Source organism: Helobdella robusta (genome assembly GCF_000326865.2).
Source record: "Helobdella robusta unplaced genomic scaffold HELROscaffold_9, whole genome shotgun sequence".
Classification (NCBI taxonomy): domain Eukaryota; kingdom Metazoa; phylum Annelida; class Clitellata; order Rhynchobdellida; family Glossiphoniidae; genus Helobdella; species Helobdella robusta.
The window spans coordinates 913,417-923,789 of record NW_008705512.1 but is presented as its reverse complement, the minus strand read 5'-3'; the positions used below and the strand labels follow the sequence as shown (position 1 = coordinate 923,789).

The window sequence follows — 10,373 nt, the reverse complement described above, 5'->3', positions numbered from 1 at the left end:
ATTGTGTGGGTTGGGTTGGGTTGAAATTTTCAAATTTTATTATAAATAATTTATTTCTGTATTTTTTTTATTCTTAAACGAACATTTTAACTAGTTAATAATCGGTGTATTTTATATCGCTGTAATATCATTGTATCTTTGGTCTATCGTTTCCACTTTCTTTTTGTGATTATTGAGTTGAGCAAAAGTTAACTTCTTTCCGATCGAGAAAATTAGTTTTATTTACAAGTATGGCAGAATCAGAAGAAATTCGGCGTCATTTGAGAGGTTTGTGTGATTTAAATTTGCTAAGTTTGCGAAAGTAAAAAATCTAATAAATTTCACATTAACATTTTTACATTTTTTATGTTTTAATTCCTTTTTTAAAGATTTAATTGTTATTTTTCATAATTTCAAATCTCTTCAGTCTTTACAGTTACACTTTACAGACATCAGAATTTTTTCTCAATTGCTCATTTTACTTATTTACCTGATATTCATGTTTCATTTTCTTTCTTTTTTCTACCTAGAAATGGTTTATTTTTCAAATTTTAGTTGGGCGCTGTTGAAGTTTAGAAATCCCATTCATTAGATAAATTTAATTGATTGATTGAACATACTTAAGTATTTAAATATTTATTCTTTCCAGAAAAAACAGGGTGGTATATATTAAAAGCACCCACAAATTTAAAATCAGAAATCTGGCAGAAATTTCACATGGTTTTTCAAAAAAAGGAAAATGATGAAAGCAAAATTCCCGTGAATTACTATTGTGCTTGTATTAAGTGCAATAAGGTATATCAGGTTCATCAGGTAAAAACTTTGGCACTAAAAATCAGCAAGAACATATTAAACATTGTGCTGTAGTCTTGCCAAAGTCACAGTTGAAAATCCAGCAATGCTTGAAACGAAAAATTCAACTGTCTCCTCAAGAATTAATGATGTTGAAGCATAGACAGATCTTTTTCTGTGTTGATGGTTACCACTCATTCAAATCTGTTGAAAATAAAGGGCTTCTCAATTTGATGCAGAGCTGTGTTGAGTTGGGTGCCAAATATGGAAAGTTTGATGTTTCTGACGTTGTTGTGGGAAAATATTAGTAACATTTAAGTTTTAATTAATTTTCATGTTATTTTATTACACTTGCAGTGTAATTACTTCACCAGTGTGTTTTATTACACATATGATCTTGTATTTTTGAGTTCTGCTTTTTAAATATCATTTGTAAAAATTTGCCTGTTTGGTAAAATTGCGACTCGTGCAGATGGGTCGTGGGTTGGGTCGGGTCGGGTTGGGTTGAAAAGTTGCATTTTCAGGCGGGTTGGGTTGGGAAGGGTTGAGTTAAGTGATGGGTTGGGTTGGGTCAGTAAAAATGGACCCATGTCCACCTCTGAGCCATTAACCTGCACGCATGCTATGCACGTACACTCATACACGCACTCATTTGTACATACGCACGCACGCACACACACACACATTTATTTTAAACATGATAGAACATTTAAGCATGATAGAACAAAAAAGGAGCACCAGATTGAACGTGCATAGTAGGCCTCCTGAATAGTTTGGTGTCGGTGAAGACTTACTATGCACTTTCAATCTGGAGCTATCAAGAACCACCTGAAAGACAAACACAAAACAAAACTAACTAGAGACATTCTTAACAACAATATTGAAGTTCTTCATTATAATAATAACAAGCAAGAACTACGAATTGCAAAATATCCTTTGATTGAACAAAGACATACCATTATAAATATTAAAGTAAGGGCCACTGGCATCCAACCATCCCATAAAATTAGTAATCGACTTTCCTGAGAAGACACACAAAGAGATACAAAGAACTTGTAAAAACTCTATTAATGTAGGAACAAAGTAACAGTAACTTATATAAGGACATAAACAACACGAAAATTAACATTGATAATGGAATTTCCGAAAAAAGCTTTTATGTATCAAACATGCAAAATAATTTTGTGCATGAGTTAAATAAATTTAATAGCCATTTGAAACTCATCGTAAAAAAGATTGAAAAATTAAATAGAAAATTAAGACACGCTGAAAATTCTGTGACTTTCCTAAACAACAATTTTCCAATTCAAACTCAAATCAATAACGTGATGTTTTTTTATGTTTGTTTAGTAATGTATTGTGTTGTATGGTATTGTGTGGTTTTTGTAATGTTTTGTAAATATTCATTATTTAAAACTTTTATTAATAATTAAGCAACGACATTAAATCAAGAGTGGTAAGTTAAGTTGTACAAAACAATCTGTGTTGTCGTCTACTGATGGTGTACACACAGGTGGATCTTCTCTGGGGTGTATGAGATCTCTGCGGTTCCATCTATATGATGAATCATCTTCTGTGTCAATAATATATGATCTTGGAGCTTGATGTTTAAAGCGAACAATATCACGCTTCTTTGTTCCATTGTGATTCATAGGTAGACCGCATCTCCCTCTAAACCTGGAAAAGGTTTTTACTTGCGATCATAAAACTTCTTTAGTTGTTGTTGTCTAGGCTTTACTATGTTGGTTGTTCCATATCCAGTCAACATTTTGTTTCAGCAATTGTTGCAATGGTTCCGCAACTGTAGAGAATTGTGGAATAAACTTAGAAATGTGTGAGACTATTTATCATGGTGTTGGCAAGGATAGCTTTGACTTTGCCTTCATCTGAAGCTATACCTTTCTCTGATATTCTATGACCCAAGTATTTGACCCTGGAAACCTTCGCTTTATTTAGATTTCTAGAATCAAGGCATAATCTTAATGATCTATTTTTTTCGACAATAAACTGTTTATTCAATCTGTTGGCTCGTTTTTTTCTATTATTCCACTTTTTACCAGATTGCCTAATTTTTGCTTTAGTTTTGGCTGTAATGCCAGTGGTACTCGTCTTGGTGGATGAATCACTGGTTGTATTGATGGATCAACTGTGATGTAGTACTCTTTTTGTAAATAACGAAGACCTTTAAATACATTGGCAAATTTCTCAAGTATCTGTGCACAGGTTCTTTTTTTAGCAGGACAGTTTACACCATCAATTCGGCACAAAATTTTTAATTTGCTGCATGTTGGCAGTCCTATCAACGTTGGTGCATTGCTGTACAAATGATATAAAATTTTAGATATTTTATTTTGCCATTGACTCTAATCTTACTAGAATCAAATTGAAAAATGAATTAAAGATGCAATTCCTTCGTCACCAATTGCACTCAGTAACATCGATGCTTGAACTTTTTCTGGCAGTTGGTCCGAACGAGAAGCAAGGATAAATAGGTCAAATTTTTTTTAGATTTAGCCATATCTTTCATCCTTCTGCCACGTTACTGCCAACGAACTTCAGTGCCGGATGTTGTTGAAACCCTGTCATCATTTTCTTTTATTTTTGCAGCGTATTTTTTGTTAATTCTTGTAATTAACTTGCGTCGTAATTAATTCTTGGGCAAAACTTTGCATTAGTGCCTCAATGCAAACAAAAAATCGAGACAGTGATGTAAATGGAGGGCATTGAATACTACGTAAACTACGTTAAATGTTAAAGTAAATTTATGTTAATAACGCTAAATAAATGAATTAGAGTGAATTTATATTAATAACGCTAAATAAACAAATTGTTCTTTATGTTTAACTTTTTTTTTATTAATTATTGTTTTAGATAAATATATAAAATAAATTAGAATTTTTTATTTCAAAAATGTAATGTTAGGACATAACTTTTCAAAATTGATTGGCTTATTTAAAATAGAATATATGATAAAATTGTAAAACTCTTCTGAACTAAGTCTACTTGCTAAGCATGGCTCGAAAAAATATAATTTTAAACATCGTGGAAGCATATAATAAAATAAGAACTTTCTACCTAAACGTTTTTATTCAAATATTGTCATTTAATTTTAGTGCCCACGCGTCACGATGCATGGAAGTATACATTAATGCCTACGCGGTGAATTGTGTTTTTAAATGCTTGCAAAAAATGCACGGAACTTTATTTCAATACCTACTAGTTAATTTACATACTAAAACGCTTTAAAATAACTGCATTAAAAATATGTTTTAATTTTATATTTTTAAAACTTATTTTCAGTATTTCATTTCAAATCATCAATATTTTTATAAATCTAATAATAATTAACAGTACTAATATACATGTTAAAATACGTGCAAATAAAGGCATGGAAGTTTATTTTAATGCCTACATGTTAAGTTTCATATGTTAAAATTCGTGCAAATAAATGCATGGAAGTTTATTTTAATGTCAACTGCACATAACCATGCAAGCATGTGAGTTCACTTTAATGCCTACAATGTAAGTAAAAACTTTCTCTATAAAAGCATACAAAAATTACGATTTTAACGCTACAAAGTTATTAAATAATTGACGACTGTTAAAAAGATATTTTATTTTACTATATTTACAAATTATTTTCAGTATTTCACTTTAAATCATAAATAATTTTATAACTCTAATAATTAATAGTCTTAATATCAATTCACTTTTAGACATATTTACGCTTTAACCTACTCTCACTTCCACTTATTATCTCCAATTTCGTTTGCATTGAGGCACTAATGTAAAGTTCTGCCAATCAAGCAACGACATTAAACCAAGAGCGGTACGTAAGTTAACTCGTACAAAACAACGTTAATGTATATAAGCGTCCAAAGATATTAATGTTCAAAGACACATATAAATATTGGCCCACAGAGATAAACATATATGACAGTTTTGTATTTTTTAGCATTAAGTGGCTTTGGATTGTATTTTGTTGTATAGTATTGCATTATATTATGTCAGTGATTCGATCGTTAGATCATCACGTTTAACTATCGACAAAACGCTATCTTATTTGCATGATATGCAAATTCATTTTCAAATGTTAAATCTAAGCAGACGTATTATTTATTTCAATGTAATCTATCCAATATCATCATAAAACACATTAAAAACGTTCGATTTGGAATTCGTTTGTTAGTTGATTGAGTTTTTTTCACGGAAGAATAAAGATGTTGCCTTTTTCGCCATTCACTCCAATGCTCTTTTTAACCATCGCCAGTGTTGCAGTCGTCGATTTGGTGAAAAGTTGCGATAAGATTCCTCCCGACGGCCAGTTATGCCAGGCTATTAATGATGGTACATTGAAAGCATTGGTTCTTACTGGGACAGGCTTTACGGGAAAATGTGGAGTAGCGATAACTGATGAACAGCTGGAGAAATTAAATGAAGTGTCCGTCAGCAGCGGCGCAAACGATCTTGTAAGATGCAAATTAATTAAATTTTGTAATTTATATATTTTTTGGATCATTTGAAAAATTAAATTTGCAAATACAAAAAGCGCTAACATTTTTGGGATATTTCTAAACTAACTGTAATTTAATTATGAAATCTACATCTACAGTGAAGCGAATAATTTTAAATAAAAATTCAGACTCCCGGTGACAAACATGTCCTTATGATGGTCGGTCCTGAAGAGCATAATGAACCTGAGGCTGACGAAAGGAAGAGATTAGATAGATATGTTTCGCTGGTGTGGTTAAAGACCGATATATCAGTAAGACTTTGATGTATAATTTAATTTAGTTTTTTTACTCGTTTCATATTAATTTACTTTCTTTCATGATATTTTACATGCATCTCTATAAATTATAGGGTTTGGATTTGAAAAAGGGAGTCAACCCTGGGATTTATGATATGACTCGTAAGTTAAATCTTTTAAGTATTTTAGTTTTATGTACATTATTTTACACGATCAATTTATTATATCAACTTTTTTAAGCTGTAACCGTTTTTTTAATTTCCTGAAATTTTTCTAAACATATTTGGATTTTTTTTTTCAATTTTTTACGCATTATATCTTATATGTGTTATGTTAAAACTGACCTACAAGTTTATATAAAATACAGCCCAATTATTAAATATCATATAAAGTGGGAACAATTATTATAAATAAAATTTTTATTCATTGCAGCGTTCATGAAACCAGAAGAAAAAAATGCATCATATCAAGTCTATCTTTTCAAACAAGGTATTGACGGAATACAAATAGATTTCTTAATAGAAAGTTATGAAACTGTAGGGGACGATGAAAAGTCCTTCTCCCTTTCGAATTTTGTAAATAAGAATTTATTATGCAAGCATTTGTTAGGCGCCTACGAGTTTGGTATTAATCCAAATATTTTCCCAAAACAAGATACCCCCAAGCCAAATACTAGTGAGCAGGATGACACAACAAAAAAACCATTTTCTGGCGATGGTGATAGGCCAGTTCCTGACAATAATCCAGATTTGAATGCCTCGCAGTATGAGGGGAAAAATTTAGAAAAAAATAGGGGCAGTGAACCAAGTAACGCTGACAATAATCCAGTTTTGACTTCCTCGCAGAATGAAGAAAAAAATTTAGAAAAGAGTGGGAGCAGTGAACCAAATAACGCTGACATTATTCCAGTTTTGACTGCCCAGAAGAATGAAGAAAAAAATTTAGAAAAGGACGGGAGCAGTGAACCAAGTAACGCTGACAATATTTCAGTTTTGACTGCCCAGAAAAATGAGGGGAAACGTATAGAAAAGGATGGGAGCAGTGAACCAAGTGGTTCTGCAATCGGTTTTTCTTCCTTGTTTGTCATCTGCTCAGCGGCTCTCAACGTGCTTATGATTTTCAAAATTTATTGAGTTGCCTGCATTTACTTACTTCCTCAAGAACATTGCCTAAAAAGCCAATTACGCACCTTGTAGTTTTTGTTATAATAAAAAAAATATTTTATGCATGTAATCATAACAACCAAAATAACAACTTTTGATTTTTTCGGATTGAAAATATTGAAAATATAAAATTGTTTAATTTGCTGATAACATGTGGACATATTTTTCAATTAAAGAGACAATAATATATATATAAATGTAAAATCATAAAATCAGGTCAATCAGACAATATTTGACTGTTGAGTCAACAAAGGCACTTGTTTGTAGTTTAATTTGCAGCAGAATTAATTACTGTAATGCAATAATGTACGGTATAAAAGTTTTCCTTCAGAATGACATGCAATCAATGCTTAATACTGCTGCAAGACTGATTGCAGGATTCACGAAGTTCGAGTAGATATCAGCTTACATCAGAGATGAGTTGCACTGGCTTCGTATGCCGGAAAGAGTTTTGTTTAAATTCGCTCTCCTAGTCAGAGATTCACTGGCCGGCGAGGCTCCATGTTATTTGAGAGAGCAGCTCCAACCAGTATCCGAGGTTACAAACATAAATAGATTAAAATCTTCTGATAATGGAGATCTCGTGATCCCAAAGCACAAATCATCACGCTTTGGAAAAAGAAGATTTTCGGTGTCGTCAGCTCAAATTTGGAATGCTCTGCCAACGGATCTGAAACGATTCAGCGGCATGGATCGATGGATGTTTAAAAAACGTTTAAAAAATCATCTATTTAACAATCTACAGCGATGCTAGCGCTTCTGATGTTATTCTGGAGGGGCGTTATACAAGTCATCAAATACAAATACAAAATACAAATATATATATATTAAGGATGTGTTTGTACGCACCTTTTAAAAGATCTCAGAGGCGCTAAAGATTTACCGAAATCATTGTGTGGTTCTTTAATAAGGCAGTGCAATGAATGGAAAAACATTAACACGAGCAGAGTTGACCTTGGGTCAACAGTTTTGACCTATGAGCCAAGTGACCCACCAATGTTTGACTCATAACCCATTTCATACTTGTAAAGTATAAAAATACAAATGACTGATCATGTTAGTTTTCACATCATTTTTATTAGCAACCGTAAGCTGCACACAGCCAAAAAAATCCCAATGATTACAACAACAAATTATAAAGACATTGATGACAGTCAATTCAAAATTCACATTCACTAAAAAAAATTAACTATTAATTTACAACAGTTTCATGACTTGAGAAATTGTCTAATTTACTTAAAACATGAAAAAAAAATCGTTTTTTGATGAGTCAGTGGGTCAAAGGTTCTGACCCATCCAAAAACAGTTACCCATCTGACCCATAAGCCATAAATAACAGACAACACAGACTCACTAAAAGCCCTAGGCAAACCGTTCCAGACAACAGGACCCATTACATAGGTTTCGTATGTTTCTTGAACGTTATTTTTTTATGATTCTTTACATGATTTTTTCATCCTGTTCGAAAGCATTATTTAATATGCTTTTTTTGATTTTATATTTCACTGCGTTGATCCATTATTTCTCTTTATTAATAGTTCCTTTGTCGGTAGTAAAGTTACTGCTTTCTGTTGTATATTTATTGTAGGGTTTTTTTGGTTTATGTAAAGTGCTTCTGTAATTTCAAGTTGAAAAGTTATCCTATTGCGATACAGTATCCTTGTGTTATTGTTAAGTATCTCTCTAGTAATTGATGTTTCGTGATTATCAATTGAACGATTTTTTATTGGATCTCTTTGTGTATGAATAGTTAATCTTCGTGTCATTGTAGTGATATATTCTGAAATTCGGTGTCCGCACTCACCAATGGGATGTTTAAAGAGTGACTTCTTTTCATTATTGACCGTTGTTTCTTTTAACATTTTATTTTAAGAACAAGGAAAGAAGAAGTTCTATTGTTGGCATGGTAAATTCTAGGTTGTGATTTGTCATTACAATTGATTGCCTTGATGTTCTTCATGACTATGTTTCTTAATATTCTTTCATCCGTTTTATATGACGCAAACATAGTTTTTATAATGTATTGTTTTATTATTGGTTCCAGTGGACCGGTTTCTACCATCTTGTTTCATTTGTTAGATTTATTGAACTTTACCAGAAGTTGGTCAATGGTTTCCTCATTGTTGTAAATGACGAAGATATCATCTACATAACGACCATATGCAGTGGTTTGAATTTTAGGTTTTGGTGAATAGATTTTCTTCTACATGGCCCATGTAGAAGTTTGCAAACAAAACGCCTAGTGGAGAACCCATTGCAAATCCGAAAATTTGCATAGCTTATTGTCTGGGGTAAAAAATGTTGCTTCCATCGTACAAATTTCATGAAGTTTTGTTGATGTTTACTATGAAATTTTATACTTGTTACCTCGGAGTTGTAAGTTCTTTCTAAAATTATGTCTATTGTTTCTTAGGCAGGCACATTTGTGAATTGAGATTCAACGTCTAATGAATCAATTAGAATTGGGCCCTGGTAGACAGGCTCGACATTCGGCCATGAACGACTTTTTGGTCAGGTGCTTTCAGAGGGCAAACATACCCACAATTAAGGAACCCACGGGTCTTATGGAGGAAGGTAGCCTCAGGCCCGATGGATATACTATTTCACCATGGGCGCAGGGACGTTCCCTTGCTTGGGATGTTACGTTCCCTCACACCATGGCTGAAAAGTACATTAATCTTACCTCACAGGAGGCGGGTGCCGCTGCCTTAAGAGCCGCAGACTTTAAAAATTCAAAATATGCGGCTCTTGCAGAAAGCAAAATTTTTCAGCCAGTCTGCATTGAGACCTTTGGTCCAATCGATGCTCAGACTCAGAGTTTTCTGAATGAACTCTGTAGCAGGATTGTAGAAGTATCGGGTGACCCTTTAGATAAGAGTTATGCAAAGCAATCCTTTTCTATTTTACTTCAAAAATATAATTCTTTCTGTATTTTGGATGGAGCGTTAAAATACCTGTCTGTGCGAAGCGTTTAACATAGATTAAAGCTGAAACCGGATATGATTATTACTTCCCTATAGTTCTAATCAATTATGGGTTCATACATACATACATACATACATACATACGTTTATATAAAGTTTAATATAAAGTAAAATTTATATAAAGCAAAATATATCGTTGTTGTTGCAAAAGTTTAATTCATTTTGTATTTTAGAGAACATTGCTAGGTGCCCTTCTGTGCGAGACCCTGTACACTAATATTGTCTGTTGAGCAGGGGCGAAATGATAGTTTTTATGGCTATTGTTTTTAACCAAGGGCTCGCACATTTTTTTTTTTCAATTTATTTTGTCAAAACAGGTAATCAAAAAAGAAAAACTTGTGTAGACTACCTTAACTAAATGGTGCAATTAATTTATATCATTTTAGTAACATAAAACGGACAGAAATGTTCAAAAACAAAATAACAATAAATTGATAATATAATTCAGAACAGTTTTAATTTAAAACGAAAATCGAATAAAATTAGAGTTACCTATTATCGCATCAAAAATAAAGATAACAATTTAATATTTTAGATTTCACAACGTGTTTAAAGTTGACAATTGACATCGATTTATACGCGTTAATAGCTAGTTCATTCCACAATTTGGCACCTCTAACCATACAAAGACGATCATTTGTGACCGTTCTACTTTTTGGTATTTTTAATAAGCCGTGTTGCCTAGTCGCAGAACTTGTAAACTGA

The 10,373-nt window shown here is 32.4% G+C and overlaps 2 protein-coding genes across 2 annotated transcripts; both read left to right on the top strand.

The window, feature by feature from the left end:
• Positions 1–4,991: 4,991 nt before the first annotated feature.
• HELRODRAFT_166008 (hypothetical protein) lies at positions 4,992–6,654 on the top strand (the record flags this gene model as incomplete). The annotated part of the gene is made up of 4 exons (XM_009033051.1): positions 4,992–5,240; positions 5,414–5,536; positions 5,635–5,683; positions 5,954–6,654. The coding sequence occupies 4 exons, from the start codon at positions 4,992–4,994 to the stop codon at positions 6,652–6,654; spliced, it is 1,122 nt and encodes a 373-aa protein (XP_009031299.1).
• Positions 6,655–7,927: 1,273 nt separating this feature from the next.
• On the top strand, positions 7,928–10,373 carry HELRODRAFT_166007 (hypothetical protein; the record flags this gene model as incomplete). Its single annotated transcript, XM_009033050.1, has 3 exons — positions 7,928–7,968; positions 9,200–9,543; positions 10,204–10,373. The coding sequence occupies 3 exons, from the start codon at positions 7,928–7,930 to the stop codon at positions 10,371–10,373; spliced, it is 555 nt and encodes a 184-aa protein (XP_009031298.1).